At 46.0% G+C, this 22,578-nt stretch overlaps 2 protein-coding genes and 1 long non-coding RNA gene across 13 annotated transcripts in view; 1 reads left to right on the forward strand and 2 right to left on the reverse strand.

Annotated features, from left to right (window-relative positions):
- LOC119461860 (uncharacterized) overlaps positions 1 to 22,578 on the forward strand; it is a 465,401-nt gene that overhangs the window by 31,960 nt on the left and 410,863 nt on the right. The gene's annotated exons all lie outside the window — the stretch shown is intronic.
- Positions 1 to 22,578, reverse strand: part of LOC125945505 (uncharacterized) — a 122,924-nt gene that overhangs the window by 30,422 nt on the left and 69,924 nt on the right. The gene's annotated exons all lie outside the window — the stretch shown is intronic.
- LOC125945498 (uncharacterized) lies at positions 6,184 to 7,321 on the reverse strand. The gene has a single exon (XM_049667276.1). The coding sequence runs from the start codon at positions 7,301 to 7,303 to the stop codon at positions 6,266 to 6,268; it is 1,038 nt and encodes a 345-aa protein (XP_049523233.1). The 5' UTR covers positions 7,304 to 7,321; the 3' UTR covers positions 6,184 to 6,265.

Here is a 22,578-nt window from a genome sequence, read left to right on the forward strand (position 1 = left end):
AAATAGAAGCACAAATAGAAGCAGGCACAAATATAAGCACAAATCTCTTGAAGGAGAAGAAACTGTTAACAATAACTTTCATGTGAGTCCAGGCTGAGATGAAATGAAACTTTGAAGGACAAGTGGAAATCTTGAAAGGGGAGCGGAGACAATTTCTTGCGGGAGTTTGTTCCATTGTTGAATTGTGCGTGGGAAAAATGAATACTTGAAAAGATTTATTCTGGTAGCAAACTCGCGCACTTTTAATGTGTGATCAGTACGGGCTGATGTATATGTAGGCTCCAGTATATAGTTTTCTTTTTCAATGCCCGTTAAACCATGAAATATTTTATAGAACAAAGACAAGCGTAAATATTTGCGCCTGTCTTGAAGAAGAGGCCATCCCAAAGTATTTCTGATTTCAAAAGACCTTTTAGAATAGTCATAATCACCTGTGACGAAACGGACTGCTCGCGATTGCACACGCTCCAGAGCATCGATGTTAACTTTGGTAAAAGGGTCCCAAGTGCTACACGCGTATTCCAAAAGTGGGCGTACATTCGACATATACAGGGTTTCCTTCAGACAGGCCGGTGCTTGTTTAAAGTTGCGTCTCAAGAAGTTTAATGTGTTGCTAGCCTTCGATACAATGTAATCAACGTGCGCATTCCATGTTAGAGTGCTGGAAAAAATAACTCCTAGGTACTTATATTCCTTCACAAGGGACAGCTGTGTGGCGTTCATGAAATAGCTTGCCGTCAGGGGTTGTTTTTTGTTTGTGAATCTTAACAGGTTGCATTTGGATAGATTGGGGGTCATGTTCCAGGTGGAACACCAAGCCATAACATTGTTTAGGTCGCTTTGTAGCTGTTCGCTGTCTGCTTCAGATGAAATTTCACGGTAAATACAGCAATCATCTGCATATAACCTAACACGGCAAGACAAACATTCAGTTAGGTCATTAATGAATATAATGAAAAGTAGGGGCCCCAAGACGGACCCCTGTGGCACACCTGATAATACAGAAACGTCAGATGAGCGGGTACCACCAAGAATCACGCGTTGGCTTCTTTCTAAAAGATAAGCTTCCAGCCACTTGTTAAGATAGGACAGCTTTTGTAGTAACAGGTTATGAGATACTGTATCAAATGCTTTTCGAAAATCTAAAAATATGCAGTCAACCTGCATACCGGAGTTAATAAATGCTGCGATATCATGACAAAATTCGATCAACTGAGTGTCGCAAGAAAATCCAGCCCTGAAGCCATGTTGTGTTGGACTAATAAAGCTATTTTCTTGAAGGTGTGCTATTAAGTTTGTGTAAATGACATGTTCCAATGTCTTACAGGTAACGCTTGTGAGTGAAATTGGCCTATAGTTACACGTTCTCGTTTTTGTACCGGTTTTATGAATTGGGATAACATTTGCCTTCTTCCAGTCCGAGGGCAAAGCACCTACTTGGAGGGATATCTTAAACAGCAGAGTTAAGAAAGGGGCTACAGACAATGCGCAGTTCTTTAGCACAAAATTTGAAATATAGTCAGGACCGGGAGCCGAGTGAACGTTTATCTTTCGTAGTAATGATACGATGCCAGCTTCAGACAGCTCAATTTCCCTCATCTGTGTGAACACACTGACGTCATGCAATCGAGTAACCTCGACATTTGAGCGTGAAAACACAGAATGAAAATAAGCATTAAAAGCTTCTGCTTTTCCCAAGGTATCTGTGTCATAGGCTTTGTCATCCATGACGTCAGGAAAAGCGTCACCGGAATTTTTCTTTTTGCTTTTGACATATTTCCACATTTCCTTAGGGTTAGTTTTCATTTTGTGTCCAAGATTGCAGAGAAACGTGTTATGTGAACTACGCATCATCTTTGCTATTCTTTTGCTCATTTCCTTCATCTTTGCGTACAATGGAGGATTCGGTGACTGGCAATATTTACGAAATATCCTATTTTTTCTGTTTATCATCGTACGAATTTCTTTAGTAATCCACGGTTTATCGCCTCGGCGCTGGGAAGTAATGACGCGTGAAGGGACATAGGTTTGTGTCAAGGACAATATTTTAGTTTTAAAAAGGTCCCACATTGCGTTTATATCTAGGCACGGACTAAGACGTATAAATTCTGAAAGAAAATTATCTAGTTCACATGATATTGCCGTATAATCGCCCCTTTCATAAAAAAAAGACCTTGCGTGGCTGCGCAGAGCGACAATTCCTGGTCGCGCAGGACACCTTGGCGACGACAACATCATGATCACTGATACCAGGTATCGAGGTAACAGAAGACACAATATCAAGTTCATTGCAAAAGAATAAATCAAGTACACTTGCACTGTTAGCCGTAACCCGCGTCGGCTTTTCCACAAATTGAAACAAGGAATGAGCATTTATCATTTCACGGAAGGCTGTGTACAGTGATGAATTGCCCAACACTGGATTAAAATGCTGCCATGTTACATCTGGTAGGTTAAAATCACCTGTCAACACTATGTACGTTGTCTGTAATGTTAGCAGCATGTTGCTTAAATTGGGCTGCGGGCTTCTTGAATTGGGTGGTCTGTAGAAAGAACCGAATGCCACAGACAAGCCATTGTTCAAGAGTACTTTGCACCCAACAAATTCAGTTGAGTTTGCTTCAACGTCAACCAGGGAGCTAGATATTGTATTGCGAACGAGAACAAAAACGCCTCCCCCATGCGCATTTCTGTCCCTCCTGTAGACAGTGTAGCAGGTTGGAAAAACTTCATTGTCATTTATTGTGTCGTCTAACCAAGATTCAGATCCAAGTACTACATGTGGCTTTGTCGTTTCTACGAGGGCGGCAAATTCAATAGTCTTATTTTTTAGGCTGCGACAGTTTACAACAATACACACAATTTCTTCCGTGTCGGCTGGTTGTCTAGCAAATGAGACAAGCTTTTTGAGTTGCTACGTATTACTCTTGTCCACGTTGTCGGTTTCAGCATTATAAATGAAAGTTTCCTTGCCAATTCTTAGTTTGTTATACTGTAGCCTGAAGTCCCCTCCCTTGTTTTTCGCGAACTGAATTAATTTTTGCCTCTCTTGTCGAACTTTGTTGCTATAGTCCTCACTAATAGCAAAATTTGTACCTTTCAGCCTTGACGCAACTAAGAGAATGCGTTGCTTGTCTTTAAATGAAAGAAACTTAACAATGATAGGTCTCTTTTTTGTTGACGTGTAGCGACCGAGCCTGTGAGCCCTCTCAACCGAATCAGCAGAAATAGAAACGTTTAATTTTTCCTTACAAAAGTCAAGAACCTTAGTCTCTGAATCTTGCCAAGTTTCGGTGGCTGCATCTTGGAAGCCAAAAAAGATCAGGTTATTTCTTCTAGATCTATTTTCCATGTCATCTTCAAATTCATGCAGCTTGGAATACGTGACAACAAGTTTGTCGGTTTGCGCAGCTAATTGCTTCACTTTATCTTTTAACGGTAGTACCGATAACAAATTATCTTCAAGGGCGTTGAATTTATCCTCCATTTGCGAAAACTTTAGCTCGAGTGCCTCCTGACGTTTCGCCACAGAACGAAGTTCCCCAAGAATCTCTGTCTGTTTTTGTAGCACCGTAGGAATTGCCATGACGGCATTAAACATTTGTTGTTCTTGCTCGGAAGTCAGAGGGCCTGGATTTTGTTCTACATCTCCTGCAAGCTGCAGTAATTTGCATACATAGCGCACACATAACGAACACTTGATTCTCAAGAAAAAAATGCCGCGCATACACACGCTCAATGCGGAGTTGGGATCTGGCGCCAATTTCCGGAAGGTTTACCATTAACAGGACGATAGGATAAACCAACCTGTAGAAGTACGAGACGTAAGTGACCAGCGGCCATGTCGGCGCCAGATCCCGAAGTGGTATGCAGGGGCGGCAGCTTTTGTAGTGTGACGTTGTCATCCGATGTGCCGGGTTGCCAGTCAGCGTAGCGATAGCCAGAAATTGATGGTAGCGCCGTCTTTTCCAACGGAAGGTGCCGTTCTGTGAGCAAGTGCAGAGCAGGGCATACATCCCAGGCGGCACTGTCAGCATGGTGGAAAGGCTGCTCCGCTCCAAATGCATGGAAGGTCGTCATCTGCAGAACCTGTAGAAGTACGAGACGTAAGTGACCAGCGGCCATGTCGGCGCCAGATCCCGAAGTGGTATGCAGGGGCGGCAGCTTTTGTAGTGTGACGTTGTCATCCGATGTGCCGGGTTGCCAGTCAGCGTAGCGATAGCCAGAAATTGATGGTAGCGCCGTCTTTTCCAACGGAAGGTGCCGTTCTGTGAACAAGTGCAGAGCAGGGCATACATCCCAGGCGGCACTGTCAGCATGGTGGAAAGGCTGCTCCGCTCCAAATGCATGGAAGGTCGTCATCTGCAGAACCTGTAGAAGTACGAGACGTAAGTGACCAGCGGCCATGTCGGCGCCAGATCCCACGCGCCTTCTCGTGGTCATCGAGTCTCTCTTCATGTCGGTCTACTTACGCCGCAGCACACCTGCTTACTTAATCAGCTCATGTTTACTACAATTCATATTGCTACCAAAGCCGCTCACCTTACTTCGTATGACATTGCTGTGTTGCTATCGCATTCATTGCTTCGCCCTTAGGGCGAAACTGTGACATTTTTTTCCTGTTGCTCGCCAGCTATTCGCTCTACCGGGTTGGCCTCGGCCCCCTGCCTGTCAAGCAACTCGCTGATCCGAGTTTCGAGCTCAATCCTGCGCTCTCGCACCACCTTCAGCTCCCCTTTGAGCTCCTCCACACTAGCTTCCCATTCCCCTTCCACCCGCCGCATAGCCCCCTAAATCCTTCACACAGCATGCACTCGAAGCTATAGCCTCCTCAGCGTCGGCTAAACTTGCAAAGTCTTCTTAAGCTGGCTTTCCCACGTTCTATGTTGCAGTGAATGAAGCCTACTTAAGGATGCGAACGATGCGATTCGAACGGGTCCCGATAACGCTATCGCTTTCTACTCTTCAAGACGACGCTTAAGCGTCCTCCAATTTTTTTGTAACACGTTTTTGTAGCAAGACTTAACTATGGCTCGTTAAATATAATTTTAAAAAAAGTGTCCTTTCTAAAGGAGCATTTGCCGGCTAGTTCCGAAGGATAAGGAAGGTGGTTTCTTGGTCTTACATAAAGAATTGTATTTATCGAAAACAGGAGAAAGCATCAAAGCTACTTTTGAGCGTCGCATCAGTGATGGCTTGTCTAAAGTAAGAAATGAAGCTAAGAAGTTGTGCACCAAATGGAAACTAGATAATCTGAATAAGTCGTTTGATAAAAAGAGAAACTTAAGCTTAAAATGTTCTTCACAGCAAAGACCCATAAAGTGGACTGCCCGCTAAGGGTAATTGTCACTGCTAAAGACACCGGCCTGGCAGAGGCCGGTAGCCTCGTTCCTGCAGAGCAGGTTAAAATTGTTGGAAGTTGACGACCCCTTTATATTAAAAAATTCTGAGCCAGCTATTGCGTTCTTACTAGAACATTCTGACAAGGGGATGTTGGTGAGTACTGAGCTCCTCATAACTACGGTGTAAACACCAAGAGTTTCAGCGGTGTTGAAATGGGGCAGCCTTAGCTTTCCGATGGTAAGGGAATGCTATCTGCTGCTTTGGACAAAATGTCACATAGGTGTACTATAGTCAGTATTCGTAATTGAAGAAAATCGCGAGCACTACCATACACGCTGCGCTGTGTTCCTATAAATGCCCACACTGCGATCAATGTACAGCTAGCGCTTTACCACATTGTTATGGGCTTGCGCAAACAACCACACCTCACACCCATAACACACCCAACCTCACGGCAATGGGAGGCAGCGCTGTCCTGCTCCGACTGGACGCACCAGCTCAACCTTGTCAACCGAGCGAGAAGGCCGCTGGATTACTGGGCTGAGGGGACCACCCACTGCTGAGGGGACCACCTACGCTCGTGTGCTCTTTTGCATAAAGTTTACTCTCTCTGTGTGGTGCATGACAGACGCAGCAGTGATGTTTTCGTTCTACTACTAAGTGGTTCGTTTGGAAAAAAGAAAGGTTGGCGCTATATTCTGCAGCCCATGAGGGAACACGGCTCAGCGCCAGCTTTCGTTCTCGTCCGATCGTGTGCAGGTATCGGCGAATGTACGCAACACCGAACCGTAATCGACTGACTGACTGACTGACTGACTGACTGACTGACTGACTGAAAAACTTTATTGGCCAAAGTATTGACAGGGAGGGTGTGGACCGATCCTTAAGGGACGTTTCTTATAAATACTAGGTGGGCTCCTCATTACAGAAGCCCATTGGCTATAGCCGCGGCTTGGGCACGCACGACCAGGGCCTTCTGGCTCGCCAGGTCGGAGCAGCCGAGCAGGGCCGCCTCCCAGTCCTCCCGCATAGGGTTGGGTATAGGGGGAAGGTGCGGGGTGGATTGGCATGCCCACACCATGTGGAAAATGTCCGAAGACTTTTCCCCACAGTGTGGACACTCCCCTGTGCAAGCAGGGTCGAAATGTTTTAGGACTGCCGGGCACAGCAGTGTTTTAGTATAGAGGCGAAGGAGTAAACGCTCCTCCGCCTTCGTGAGGCCCTTACAGGGCTTAGGAAAGATTGCGTGGCCGAATTGGTAATGTTGGGTGATTTCCTTAAAGGTAAAAGCCGGATTGGGTTCGGAGTCCGCATCGAGGGGAGGCGAGGGCGATGCCCGGAGAGTAAGCGCGCGGGCAGCGGCGTCAGCTGCTTCGTTGCCCTCGAGACCCGTGTGCGCGGGAGTCCATATTATCGTGCGGGACGCGGGGGCCCCGAGATAATCGCTGCTTTGAAGTATGCGGTATGCAAAATAGGGTATAAAGCCCTCTTCGATGTTCCTGCAGGCCCCTTGCGAGTCGGTGATGATCACCCGCGAGTCCTGATGTGCGGCGGCGAGCGCGATGGCCACCTCTTCCGCATGTGTTATGTCTTGTGCTTTGAACGTAAGGCCGTTCACCGCGGTCTTTTGATGGACGACTGCGGCCGTGTACCAACCCCCATGGTGTGGGCCGGAGGCGTCCACGTAGAATACTCCATGTTTGTTTCCATAGTGACGTGCCAAGGCTTCTGCCCGCGCGAGGCGCCGGCCACTATGGTCGTCTCGTGTCATGTTGGCCGGAAGAGGGCGCACGTGCAGGGCGCATCTCCAGATTTCGGGGATGCGCACGCGCTCTTCCGTTAGTGTTGGATGTTGTACGTGTAATCGGGCAAGAAGGCGGCGACCCGACGGCGTCTTTGAGAGTCTTGTGTAGTGGTTCATCAAGTGTGCTTCTCGGAGCTCCGTGAAGGTGTTGACCATTCCGAGGCCCAGGAGGCGCTGGTTGGACGTGTTGACTAAAGCCCCTCAATTTTTTTATTGAGGGGCTTTAGTGTTGACGAGGGTGCCTTAATATCCTCCCTCGCCCGCCGCGGCGGGCGAGGAGGACATCGAGGCACCCTAGTGTTGACCGGGAGGTCGAGAGCACGCTTGTAAATTTTGCGGAGAACCACCTCGACGGCGTTCACATCAAACTTGCGAAGGTGGAGGTAAGGAGTTGAGTACAAGACTCGACTGGTTACGAATGCGTGCGCCAGCCGCAAGGCGTCTTTGTACCGTAACCCCCCGCGTTTATTGGAGACCCGGCGGACCATGCGGCCCACCTGGTCCCCCACCCTGCGCAGTTTGGCCAGTGTTGTGTCGACTCGGCGGTGTTTATGAATAAAGAGACCCAGTACTCTGATCTCATCGTGTTCTGGGATGGGTCCGTTTGCTAGGGATAGTTCAATTTTGGTAGTGCACTTTGGCGAGGGGTGAATGTGCACAAATTCCGATTTGGCAGGGGAGCATTGAAGGCCACAGCGGCGGGCGTAGGAGTCCACGATCTCCGCCGCTTGCTGCAGGTTGGCTTCAATGTCTCCTACCGATCCGTGTTTAGCCCAGATGGTAACGTCGTCGGCATACAGCACGTGCTGTATGCCTCCTACATTCTCCAGCTGAGCCGGGAGTTTCATCATTGCCAAATTAAATAGTAGAGGTGAGAGGACCGCGCCCTGCGGGGTACCTCTCGTGCCTAATTGGTAGGGGCCGTGCTCTTCATCTTGTATCCGGATATACGATTGCCGGTCGGCGAGAAATTGCCTAACGTACTGAAACGTGTTGTGTCCACAGTTGGTTTGGGAGAGGTGCGTCAGTATTATGTCGTGTGTGACATTGTCGAAAGCCCCCTTCAAATCAAGGGCGAGTACTGCCTTGTCATTGAGGGGGTATTCGACGGGATTTAGAATTTCGCGGTCTAGCTGAAGGAGGACATCATGCGCGGACCGGTGCGGGCGGAACCCGAACATGGTGTCTGCGAATACGTTTTGGTTTTCCAAAAACTCGGACAGCCTATCTCGCACCATGGCCTCCATCAGCTTTCCCGCACAAGACGTGAGGGAGATGGGGCGGAGGTTGTCCGTGTTTATGGCTTTGCCGGCTTTCGGAATGAAATTGACCAGAGCGGTCTTCCATTCGATCGGGAGGGGTGCCTCACCAAGCCAGATTGAGTTTATGTATGCGAGGAGTGCGTCGTAGGCTGGGTCGGGAAGATTGGCAAGTAATTTCACTGTTATTTTGTCTCTTCCCGGCGCCGTTCCTCGCTTCATTTTAGTCAGGGCCGCCTTCAGGTCATGGAGCCGGAACGGTTGATCCAGCTCCGCGTTCTCGGAACCCTGCATACGAGAACGCTGGCCCTCGGGGGTCAGGTATTGATGGAGCAGTGTTTCTCGGCCTCTTTTGGGTGAATGGCTGGCAGGCGCTCCGCGTACGGGTCTGTACCTATCTTGCTTGCTAGCTTGCTTGCCTTCAAAAGTGGCTCGCAAGCAAGCAAGCAACCTATCTGCCACGCCTAGCACGCCTCCCGGGGCGATCCCCCTCTTTATCTTTACTCCTCTACCCCCCCCCCCTTTCTTTTCTCTTTTTTAAGTGCAAATAAAGATTATTATTATTATTATTATTATTATTATTATTATTATTATTATTATTATTATTATTATTATTATTATTATTATTATTATTCTCCGCAGCCGAAGTGAAAGAAAGCCTGACGCGCAATCGAGCGTCAAGTCACTGGAGGGGCCCCTCTCACCGATGGTCGGGGTCATTGAGGTCTTTGTGGGGTTAGAAAGCAAGTAATTGATGTGATACCGGGCCGAGGTAATTAATATAAGCTATTTGCCACCGTGTGCCAGTAAACGGATTCAAGATGTCATAAGCCAAAGAACTGTTCGAGGTCATCCCATTGTCGTGTCATAGAGGTCTTGGTGGGGTTGGAAAGCATGGAATTGATGTCACACTGGGAAGAGTTAATTATTATAACCTATTTGTCAGCGTGTGCCAGTAAGCTGAGTCATGATGTCATAATTAAACCAAAGAACTGTAAGCTGTTCCTTTCTTCGTATAATTGCTTATCAGTTGCAATTCGTGTGCGTAGTCATGAAATATTGCCTATTAATTGCGCGAGGCTGTGTTTTATGCAGCGGACTGCGTCTCGTACACTGGTCGTCTCAGCTGCATTAGACGCTGCCCCTCGCGTGATGCCCATTCCAGGTGAAAGCTGGAACGGAAGAGATTTCTGTGTTTCAAAGCCACGTGCAAAAACTTATTTCGTATATTCGTAAATGTATAGGCGGAGTCTGCGCAGTGCACGCTATTGATCAATCAAGTCAGTATGATTTCTCGGATTATACTCGATCCATGTTATGAAAATTTTAACTGGTCATTATAATTTGCCGCAGATGGAACTTAAAATGTGGTATGACATTTTCGTATATTTTCTGGGCAGCATCGTGTTTACTTGGAGTAGTGAAAAACAAACCTGTGAGTTCTGCGTTACCGTGCAATATATATAACGGACAGCCGGAAGGCAAGATAATTTTGAGGTGCACTCTTCCGGAGAACTTTCTTGTGAAGCCTTTGCTAACCATCTACTTGCGTTTGACGTTTTTCGCCCATATGTGAGGGCTTGCGAGGTACTTTCGATGAACCCGAGGTTATAGTCAAATAATCGTATTTGTGCCTCCGAGGATGCTGGGAGTATGCGAACCGTAACGAGAAGTTTGCATGTGCGTTTATCTTAATAATGCAATACAAAATCGCTGTACGTGAAAATGTCTGCATTTTCCCGAATATGTGCAACCGAAGTTTTGACCCTGCCGTCGCTTGCGTATCAGCCATACTTTACGCTATTCTACGGTAGTTCAGTAATCCTCTGCGTTACACCGGCTGTGTTTTCCCTAATCGAAGCATTTTTCGACGCCACCAGTTCTCCTTGTGATAATGCGGTGGAGTATAAATGCTGAAAAGTTATCGATGCAAACACAAACAACCACGTGCGTACTTACATGCACAGAAAAGCGCACACCCTCAAAATGTTTGAAAGTGCTGATGCTGGCTTCTCTGCACGCAGCGTGTTATTGAGGAGAAGCTAGCTTTGGCGGTCGCTCTAAATTATGTCGAAACGGCGTTCAAGTTTGCGCATGCACAGCACAATTCATCGCTTGTCAAAAGTGCCGCTGGAGTCAGGTCCCGTGTACACCACATGGCTAATAATGGTATGAAATAATAATCAATCATCAGTCAATCAATCAAACCAATAGAATGTTTATTATAGCGCCCTGGAAGAGCTATGTATACGGAGCCTTCGTACCGGTGCATTTAAAAAGTAATACGCTAGACAAAATGAACAGAGAAGACAAGTGCGTTTGACAGAACAGTGTGAGGTAGAGAAATGACAGGGATGTCATTGCTGCTATTATTTCTCCAAACTGCTCCAAAAGGCTCATCCTGCTAAATCCCGCTACATTTTCGCTTGTGTGCTCTAAAGCTGCATCGAAGGGGCTAATTTCGAAAACGAAACTAATCTCGTGAGGTCGAGGCATCCTACAATGACAAGCGACGCCATAGTCTTCCTCCATCTACTTCCCCCGCTAGGAAATAGAAACTACGAAGTTGATGTTGGTAAATATTGAGCTCCTCATCAACTACGGTGTAAACAACGTGAGTTTCAGTGGTGTTGAAAGGGGGCAAGCTTTGCTTGCGGAAGGCAAGACAAGGCTTTCTGCTGCTTTGGACAAAATGTCACATAGGAGGATTAAATGTAGTCAGTATTCGTAATTGAAGAAAAGCGCGAGCTCTGCTACATATACAGAAGGCGCGCAGGGCAAGTCGTCTGCAGCAAGCCCAGAATTTTTCTGCTCCTTCCATGTATGAATTCAACATAAATGTTTACATTGTGAGTCTTAAATAGTGGTAGGTTATTTTTTATTTTTACATCATTTGTATATCTATCGATTTTGAAGCAGGATAAGTTCCACACTGACCTGATTTATGTACAATACGGAAGTGTAATCCTACAAAGGTCACGAAGCCAGAGCACAGCGTCTATTTAAACTTAATGACATACCAAGCGACATAGTGCGCAAGTTTTCAAATTTGTCATTTGGGGCAATATCTGAGATGGTTACAGAATGGCCCCTAAAGCCCGTGTTTGGGCACGGCTATATATATATATATATATATATATATATATATATATATATATATACAGGGTGTTTTTTTAGCTGCACCAAATTTTTAAAATTAGAAAAATATATATCTTGTTCACGTTATCTTTACCATTCGTGTGCACCGATTGGCGGCCTCCAGATACAGAGCAATTTCCGCACTTAGGTGCGTAATTAGCAAAGTTACGCTAATTAACTTTTTAATTATCAACAATAGGTGACTACAGCAAATGAGTACTTTGGGGCCCGTCCTCGACACTACCTATCCCAACGATCAAATTTTCAATAGCGGAGTTCATGAGAGAGCTATGCGACCAATTAGTTCCCCCTGGCAGTCTCCTTGAAACCGAAACTGGCCGCAACTAGAGCGTCGTTGTCGTCGATGTCGCCGCCCCCCTGCCTTTCGTCACGTCTCCGAGGTAGGCGCCGGTCCAGCCCGCGAGCAGCTTGCGTTATCGCCTTGCTATCTGCGGCGTTCGCCGTCGACGCTACAGACTGATATGACGCCGTGCCTGCAGTATCTAAAAGCCCAAGGAGCGGGGTTCACGCTACAGCTCAACGTGGTGCCCGAAGGAATGACGAAGTAAATTTGATGGCCCGCCGGCATTCAAGCGTTAAGCCAACGCCGCAAACAGCAAGGAGATAACGCAAGCTGCTCGTTGGGCCGGACCAGCGGTGACGTCGAAGACCTGACGAAAGGCTGGGGGGCGGCGACTTCGACGACACAGACGCTCTTTTTGCGGCCAGTTTCAGTTTCAAGCAGCCTGCCAAGGGGAACTAATTGTTCGCGTAGCTCCCACATGAACTCCTCTATTCAAAATTTGATCGTTGGGCTAGGTAGTGTTGAGGACGGGCCTCAAAGTACTAATTTGCTATAGCCACCTATTGTTGATAATTAGAAAGTTAATTAGCGTAACTTCGCTAATTACGCACGTAAGTGCGGAAATTGCTCTGAATCTAGAGGCCGCCAATACGTACACTCGTATGGTAAACATAACGTGACCAAGATTTACAGTTTTCTAATTTTAAAAATTTGGTGCAGCTAAAGAAAGACACCCTATATATATATATATATATATATATATATATATATATATATATATATATATATATATATATTCTGGAGGGGTTTTTACCTTCTGGATATAAGCAGTCTTGCTTCCCTGAAAGCGACTCTTTCAGCCTTTATATGCTCGAAAAGGCAATTTTTATGCTAAAAAAAAGCACTTTTGGCTGCTCCAGAAAGCTGCTCAAAAACGGCCTCCGCCAGTCACATCACTGAAATAGGGTAAAACAAATCGATGCGGCGAGCGTAAAAAGGGAATTAACCGCGCAACATCTACACATATACAAAACACAGGAAATAAACTCTGTAGGATGTCAATACAGGCCGATTACGGATTACATTTTTTTTTTAAAGTCAAGCCACATGACAGTGACTACTGCAACAAGGCCGCGCTGAAAACGGGGAATGCTGCCTAGCATACTTTTGCGGCACAGTAAGTTGTACATAATCAAGAAGCTAGTTTTGCGTAATGTATAGTGCCATGGACCACAGTATAGAGGAAAAAAAGGTCTGAATTTATACAGCTTGATTTTAGAGATGTGATCGAGTTGAGGTATACATTTGAGAGGGCTGGACTATGGTCGCCAGAACGACAATACCGGTCATTGAAAATACATATAAATTTATTCTGGACGCGTTCGATGAGGTCACATTAGATTTGCACACTCTGGCCGAAACTACAGATGCATACTCTAGTAGTGGAAGGCACACAGTTGAATAAAATTTCAGAAAGGCAGCATGGAAGTGGACGTCATGTGATATTCGACAAACAATTCCAAGAGCGTGAAGGGCACGTTTTTTCACATGTCTAACGTATGAGAAACATAGCGTTCCGTCGAAGTATTTGCCAAGGTCTGGGTGATGGAGCATCATGTAGAGTGCGCACGAAATTAGCACATGCAAGGTGTGTTTCCGCGCATACCATAATTTTGGAAGCATTTAAGAGAAGCTTATGGGTAGTAGTAGAATAGCATTTCTCTGAGAGTTAAAAAAAAATCGTTTTGGATACCGCTGCAGTCGTGAACACTGTCGAGAGTCATAAATAGCTTAAAGTCGTCAGCATATAGATGGAAGGAATACTGTTGAATTTCTGACGAAATTGCATTTACAAAAAGTTAGAAGAGAATAGGGCCAAGGAACGGATCCTTGCGGAACTCCGCTAGTTACCTCATAAGCTTGCAGAGTTTTGTCCATTAATGCCAATGAAGCACGATGCATTACTTAGGTAATTAGATACTGGGGCAGTGTTTGCGTGAGCTTTCTACCGAGAAGCTCATATGACAAAGTACATTAAATGCTTTACTTAGGTTAAGCTAAACATCGTCTAATATGCCTTTACTATGTAGCACACTGGCAGCACGTGTCATACATTTCTCCAAGTTTATTGTTCTGGAGCATCCTGATATAAAGCCATGCTATTCATCTTAGCGTGTTCTTAACGCTAACAGAAAGCATAAAATAATAATTATAATAATACCTGTTAATACAGGAATTGAGAAATACCGTAAGCAGGCTTTCCCACACACCTAGCTTGCCATCACCAAGATGGCCACGTTCCATCTATATAGTAGCACTGTCAAACCTAAGACACCGGTTTTAAAGCTTAGATGGTTGGAGGGAGGGAGGGAAGACAGCAGGAATGATATCAGCAGCTCGCATGTTGACACCTTACCTAGGATTCTAACCCGAGGTCCGCCATATTGTTTAGGTGAAAATAGGTGAGCGGGAAAGCCTGTTTACGGAATTTCGAATATCCCCTAAACCCGATAAAATCTAAGCACGATTTAGCACGAGCCTTGATATGCGAATCATCGGGCACTAAACGTTTCCAACGAAGATGCTCTTTTGAGGACGTCGGAAACGATAAAGCTCAGACGAGAAGTACTTATTCCGAAATTTTGCGCTTTTTTGGCGAAGTCTAATCATGAGGCCCGTGTAAGTAGACATGGAGCAGTAATATTTAGGATCCTTTGACTTCGCCGCTCCTTTTGTTTTCAAACCCGTTATTCTGAGATTCACGCTTCCAGACCCAACCCTTAATTTATTCTCCCCTCATGGCTCGACGTATCCGAAACAGAATTGGACCAGAGGTGTTACATTTTGTCACAATATCTGGGAAAACAGGTGAACAGTTCAGCTGAGCGTTACTTATATTCCGTATGATCGTTACCAGCCGTGCCAGGAATGCGTGTTCTAGCTAGTTGCCGCGGACCGCACGATCTAATACATGAGGTTGCAACATTTAGCAAGTAAAGTGAGTTAATGTGATGGAGCTCATCTATGCTCTTTCGTGTTCTCCCGCTAGGTTCGCGGTCGTTGATACATTATTCTGGGCGTCATTGAAAGTTACCTTTGTAAGCGTATTTCGAGAAAAGACTCTAATCCCGTCTTTGAGTTATCAAACTGCACGCTACCCTCTCTGTCTCGCTCACGAGTCGATATAGCAGAGTGACTGGGATTTCGAGTACACCCTGCAGTGCACAGACAGCTCCGCTGTTGATGTCCTTTCAATGTTCTTTGCATCGTAGCTGGCAAAATCATGTTTCCCGCAATTAATTCTCAAAATTGTATGAACTTTCGTAGAGCGTACGGGCGCCTCTTCAGCCGGCGGAGAAGCCTCGGCTGTCGTCGAAGAACTTTCTCAAAATTACTCGGCTTTCATGTAAACTTCTGCAGACTTGATGCAGAGAGAGAAAGAACAAAAAAAAAAAAAAATGGGGGTGTGGAGGTTATCCGGACTGCGATGTTCGGTTGGCTGCCCTACACTGAAAGAAGAGAATGAACGATTGAAGGAATGAAAAGGGAAAGATAAAAGGAGAGAGAGTTTACGTGCACAGTAGTAGAGAAGGTGTCTACAATCTTCTCAATCCATTGATTTTCAGAAAGTCATTCGAGTGCTCTAAAGCAGCACACTTTTGAGTAGTGTTCGTTCGTGACGCCGATACCGTGGTGTTGTATGCACGCTTGCGTCCACACGCAACCGACACGCGACCGTAGCAAACCTGCACATTTCTGTATCGTCAAATGTTGTTCTCACTGATTGGGGACAGCTGCTTCCCGAGCATGATGCGGGGATGCTGTTCTTGAGGCCGGTCGCACACCGCATGCCTTTAAAATCAAGTCCCACTCATGCTTCAAGAAACAGTTATGAAGTTCAACTCACAAGTTAGTTTTCGCCTGCGATAATGTACAGTCGCGTTCAATATGAGCTGCAGCACGGTGGCTGTGTCGAAGCGGCTCCTAGACTGCGTAGTGGTGCCAATATACGAAGAAAATGGTTAATGGGATGCGCGAAATTCTGCAAGTGCGCTTCACCAGGCACCTCGTTTGGCCCGCACAAGGTGGCGGACTTCGCCCTGTAAGCGTAAACGAAGCTGAAGGCCACAAGCTGGTGTCGCCAACCTTCCACCATCTTCTTTTATTCAGGCGATAGCCTTATAAGGCTCATGGGTCGAAAAATTGACCGTCCGGCGTTATGGCCCCGCAATTCAATGGCACCAAAATTTATGGTGCCGCGCACGACCATTGGTGAAAGTCGAACCTCGACCTTTGGTGTTCATTAACGCTAATTAAGGCATAGGTAATTAATATAGAGTATTTATTTATTTATTATTTATTAATACCTCAAAGGTCCCAACAGTACATTACATGAGGGGTGGACACGGAGAAGGGGGTAATGGTGATGATGACATTACAAAAATGAGTCGCAACACTCGATGGCAGCCTTCTAAAGCGCGCTGTATCGCGAATGAGTGCAGTTTGTCTAGGAAGGCCATTCCAGTCTCGGGCAGTTCGCACGAAGAATGATTGCAGGAACGTTGTGGTGCGGGCTCGTGGCGGGATTACCGAGTTCGGATGGCCTGTTCGACGAACACGATGAGCCAGCTGGATCAGCTCGCTGTCACGAGGTATGGAATAAAAAAAAACCTTTGATAGAGGCATAGGCGAGAGATGCGACGACGAGAGACAAGAGGCGACAAGTCTAGTTTTGATTTTAGCGATGAAACGCTAGTGTGATATGAGTAATCTGAAAGAATAAATCTAGCAGCACGGTTCTGAACACATTCGAGAGCTTTAGTCAGATTAGTTTGGTAAGGGTCAAAGATAGCACATGCATATCCAAGTTTTAGTCGCACGAGCGTTTTATAGGCAACTGATTTTACTGATGCCGGTGCCATGAAGAGATTACGGCGAAGATAACCAAGAGTTTTGTTAGCTGAATTGATTATGTGGGTTACATGATTTGTCCAGGTCAAATCTTTGGAGAGGTGAATGCCTAAGTACTTGAAGGAGTCAGTGGTAGATATAGTACTGTTATTAATTTTGTAGGCAGGTGGGATGTAGTTAGGTCGGCGGTGGAATGAAATGTGTACAGTCTTACTTGGTGTTCAGGGACATGAGCCAAGTAGCACACCAGTCTTGAATATTAAAGAGATCCTCTTGAAGGGAGGATCTCTTAATTTAGGGAGCTCGAACTCACGACCTTCGGTGGTTGTCAAGCCCTCGACCTTTCGTGTTAAGGTAAAGTTAATTAAGACAGTTAATTAAGATAGACCGAACTCACTACCTTTGGTGGAGAAAAGTAATAGGAAGTAACAATGCCTTCGAACGATTTATGGAGCCACCATGCCACATGATGCTATCATGTCCCAGACAACACAATGACATCCTCAGGACGTCCTCAGTACGTACACCCGAGTACGTTTGGACGTCCTCAGGACGTCCCCACATTAGCGTCAAAACATCCCTATCAAGTTCACTTGTCCGGCCTCGGCACGTCCTCGAGACGTCCTCAGGAAGCATTCGAGGATCTTTTCAGTATGCGTTCAGGACATCTTGAAGACCTAGGCATTCGCTGCACCCAGTACAAATCCTTTGTTTTGTTCACTGAAGTTAGCTGTTTTCCGTTCACTATAAGTGAGAAATTCAGGCTTAAAACTACAACCGGCACTTACTGTTTGACAGAGCATAATTTTGAGCCCCGTTGCACAGGGCTCAGTATATAGCCACACGAAATGAAAACGTGGACCCATAGCGATGCACACAAACCTATTTTCTTAATTTCATTTAATAACGGCGCATATGCCACACTGACAAGGAAGGTTGAAAGTAGCGTGATAAAGCCAGGAGAATTCACTGCTTGAAATGTCTTCGTCCGAAAGCAGAGAACAGCGAGAGCCCGTAAGAGACACTGAAAGAAATAATAAACAGCACATTATCAAAAAATAACTTGCGTTCAGACACATGCAGAGAAGTAACAAACGAAACAGTTTATGCCACATACTTGGAAATACTGCAGCACAAAATAATTGTATGAAGCACCAAAGCAACCTCTGCTGATTGAATGTTGCTCTTTAAGGCATAACCAATCCACTCGGAAAATAGTTTTTTTTTTTCCCCGTAACAAATAATGCTTTTCACTTTCTTAGCCGTGACAAGATTTAGAAAAAAAAAATTAAGTACAACTACATCTAGCTTTGAGGCCGCGGTAGCGCGATATTTGCCGCTGGCCAGTGCTAAAATATCAGACTGCTTGAGTGTGTGCAACAATGCTCTTGTCGGTAAAAGCAGCTTGGAAAGACAGTTGCGGTAGCGGAGAGGTTGGGAGTGACGTTACAGCGCCGTTGAACCATGGAGATGAAGCGATCGCCAGAAACGCTGAAATCATCACTTTGAAACTGTCCACTATCGCGACCATGCAGGCACAAAATGTCACAAACCTATGGCGACAGCTTTGGTGATTTTATTGATTTTGTTCTACTGGCAAAGCGACGCCGCGATTTCCAGCACCCGTTCCATCCGACACAAATAAGCGCTCCGCGGCGAAGTTGCGCGAAGCCGTCTGATTCACTATGTAATTAATGAAGGCCCTGTCCACGCTGTTCGTTAGGTGAAAACACATGCTAATGCGTCTATTTCTTCCGCGCACCAATCTACGTTCCACTTTCTGCCACACCGAAAAACACGACTAGCCACCGTAACCGACCGGTGTAGTTCACTGCTTCTCCGCGTCATGACAGCAGGGGTGGCGTTGCGGTCGGAGGTCTGTCGCGAAGCGCGCGTCGTCTGCTACTCAGACTGCTGTTATCGCGCGTCCGGCTACAAACATGCGAGCCAAGGGCAGAAGATATCGCTTTTTGCGACGCCGCATGACCCAGAACTGTTCAAAAAACGGGAGCGTGCACTTCACCGCGCGGACAAGGAACTTCAACCGCATTCAGTAGTGTGCGAGCGCCACTTTGAGGACCAGTTCGTTGAGCGTCACTACAATCATGTGATAGGCGGGCAGGTTGTTGAGATTCCGAGGGCATATCCGCGACTAAGCGACGCTGTTCCATCAATACTGGCCGGCACGCCTGCTTACCTATCGAAGACCATTCCGCAAAGAGAAGAAGGAAGACTTCGACGGGATGTCGGCTGGTAAAATACGCGAAAAAAGAAGGCGCGCCTGAATTTCCACAGATTTCCGCCGAATCACTTGCCAATGAAAGCAGCGCTTGTTGTGATTCGCCTGTCGTAACCACTCAAGAAAATATTGATGTGGCGGCCTGCACTTTGCCCAACAATTCAAGGACGCTGCATTCAAAGAATGATAGCCCAGAAACTGCGGCGATGGCCACAGATGGCCACAGCATCACCCTGGTCCTTGTACAGTTTTGAGGCAGCGAAATTTTCGCTAGTGTTCAAGGAACAGTGATAGTGAACAAGGCTTCGCACACAATTGAGGAAATGATCAAGCGTACTCCTGACGAACGTTGACAAAATGGTACCGTTTCAAGGAATTAAACCAAGTGGGAAGCTTGAAGATGTGCTGGCAAGAATGACGCCAAATACAAAAAGTCACGGCAGTTGAAGCCTCCAGGAATGGGCGGCTGTGATCAACACTAAATTGAGCTTACAAGCAAAATTACCAAATTTTATTCCACAACGTGCCTTCACTTTCTTGTAAAGAGCAAGAACTAGGCGTCTATAGACGCACACGGGAAAAGAAAAACCGCATGAAATTACAACATGTCTTGTGACCGCAGCGATGCAGTGCTGTACGTTGTAAACCTTGTTTGCTTTCATAGCTTTTTTTTTTTTTTTTTTTTTTTTTTTTTGTGTAGCGTTGTTGACGCGTGTGTGTGCTCGAAACATGAGTCATACATTAAAATATGCGTATATGATGATCAAGAGGAAAAAGTATTTTTTTTTTGCGTTCTATAACCGACAGCTAGTCTACTCGTGACATAGACTTTTATTGCACTCGTATACCTCCTCTCAACAGTGCAAAGAGATTACACTAGAAACTCTGGTTGTTTGAATCTTAATATTTATTCGACGGCGTTCTACGTTCATTAAAACAAAAACAATCCTCCGACGTGGTCTCGAGAAAGCACACTTCGTGCGGGAATGACGCCGCCACACGCCGCCCAGTCAAAAAAAAAAAAAAAAAACTGTGTAAATTTCCAAATGTGTTTTCGCCACCATTTGGAACTGCACCAATTGGAAATTCATACCAATTGGTTTTCGAACCATTTGGTATGTTTTCTCAAACGCCTTTTTCATTTTCCTGTGCTGCCCTCTGCCGCACGCCACCGGAAACGTTTTGGTAGGGTGCCGGGGCTTTCGCCGGTTGATTTGTGAACCTGCGCCCTTGTTGAGTGCGCATCGGTTGTGCATTTCGGGGATCGCGAATAATTATTAATGGCCTCTGCGGGGCAGCATGTCGTTCCTGGAAGCCATGTAGCGCTCACCAATTATATATATATATATATATATAGGGTGAGCAGGCGTGATAGCGCTGTTTCGTTTATAGTGTGGCCTATAAAGGTACGCTGAGTACCCTCTGCCGGCGCGGCTGCTTTGGAGTTTGTTGTCGCTGACTCCTGCACTTGCACCTCGCTTTTCTTTCAATTCTTTTTGCACATTCTTTAGACATTTTGCATAAATAAGAAGTATTCTAGCGCGCAGCCTTCCGCGTCGGATTTAGCAAGCGGTGCGCTTGTTTACGTCGACATCTACAGCCACAGATCGTTGTTAACGTCAAAAATTGGGAAAAGGTGCATCGCTGACATGAAAAAAAATGTCAAAACGTCGAATAAAACACACATACCTGCTCATATGAGCCGCGTTATTCCACCGTGAGACGAGTCAGTATGAGCGCCTGAGCTACTCAACGGCGACTGTGATCCAGTTACAAATATCGGGCTGTTAATTTATTACTGATTCTCCCTTTTCTTTAACTTCATCATACTTAGTTTGCGCGTGTCATAAAGCATAATTAGAGAAAAATGTGCTCACATAAGCGCTCATTTAAAGGCCGTGTTGTTCTCCCGCAAAAACGCGGATGCCATCGCTGACACCGTTGGTATATATATACTGAGCGAGGCGCCTGTTTATGCTGCTGTACCGAATGTACCGTCTTTTGTTTCGCGTTTGACGCAGAGATAAACAGTACATCTCAGAAATTAAGAAATGCGTGAGCATACCAACACGTACAAACCGACCCTTCTACGTTGCGAATACGAGCGGCAGCCTATACGGGAACGGTGACCTACAGATGTTGGCACAGCCGTTAGGCACAGCGCCGTGTCGCCGCTTGCAGATTATTGTGTACGCGCCGTGCGAAGCGAAGAGTAGTTTATTTCAAATCGCTAAGGCCAGAACTTAACTATAAAAGCAGTTTCCTTCGTCTTAACTTGCTTACTTTTCATGAAAAGTACAGGTCCGCCGGTAGCGGGTGCACGAACTCGACGGAGCCAGGCCGAAGCTTCGCTGAAATCAACATTGGCTCAAACTTCATGTGCACGGCTTGAGAGGGTCGAAGCCTTGCGCATTTCAACCTTTCAACTTCGTAGGCATGGTTTGACTCACTTTGAGCGCGATTATTTACATATACCAATGAAGGCGTTGCGGCTATCGCGTTATCGGTTCGACGGCCTATCGCGCGGGTTTCGGTCGAACGATGGTATAGGCACGGTGATTTTATCGGTGCCGTCGACAAGAAAGCCCGTCGCAGTACCAAAGCCATTCTTACGCTACGCACACTTTCAGTACTGCACTGACGTCGAGCTACCAGTGGAGTTTCAACGCGGTACACGGCACGAGTTGTCAGTAGAGCGCGTCCGAGCGCTTTTTTTTACTTTTTTTTTCTTTTTTTTTTTTTTCAGGGGACGTTTCCCCGAGATGGGGCCGCACGGCCGCGCGCGCGACCCTTCCATAACGTTTCGCGACTAATCCGCCAGGGCACGGCGCATGCGCTGTCGGGCCTTGAAAAAAGGCGGATTGGTGCACACAACTACGGTTCAAAGAATGCTTCATTACAAAAGTTATTTTTATTATTGCAAAAAAAAAAAAAAAACTCCCAACAAATGATTTGTCACTGTGAAGTAGTATCCAAATTTCCATTTGGTAGCAGAAACCTGCAAAGAAAAGGTGAAGTATTAGGAGTGACCTGAGAGAAGCACTCACCTGTAGAATGATGACTTCGCCATGGTATTTTCATAACAGTACTGAAAATCAAGGCAAAAAAGGTTAACGTCGGCTGAGGGATAGTTGTGAATACTTGCCATCCTGGGGAATGTGAATTGTCTTTTGCCGGTTTCCACCTCCTTGGTTACAATTAAGCAGTCAGAACTCAGGATATCCGTGGAACGACCGCTGGATGCGTCTCAAGCCAATTGCAACAAATAAAAATAAGAATTAAGTATGTGTTCACCATGGAAATTAGCGCATGTCTCACGCATTCATTGTAATGTTTAAAACGCATCGTGTTCTCTGGATCGTGGGCGTGTTTTCGTATGCCACTTGATAATTCAATTTATGACAAGCTGACATATCACCGGTTCATTTTTTAGCTTAATCTAAGATTGTCATGAACTGCTTGGGGGAGTGTTTTGGGAAACAACTGGAATGACCCTGTATTTCGCTGCACATTTCAAGGATGTATATTTCAATAGTGGTGCTAGCCTGAGTATTTCTGCGGACTGGTAGACTTCACTACT

The sequence above is a fragment of the Dermacentor silvarum genome, chromosome 1 (assembly GCF_013339745.2).
Source record: "Dermacentor silvarum isolate Dsil-2018 chromosome 1, BIME_Dsil_1.4, whole genome shotgun sequence".
In the NCBI taxonomy this organism is placed as follows: domain Eukaryota; kingdom Metazoa; phylum Arthropoda; class Arachnida; order Ixodida; family Ixodidae; genus Dermacentor; species Dermacentor silvarum.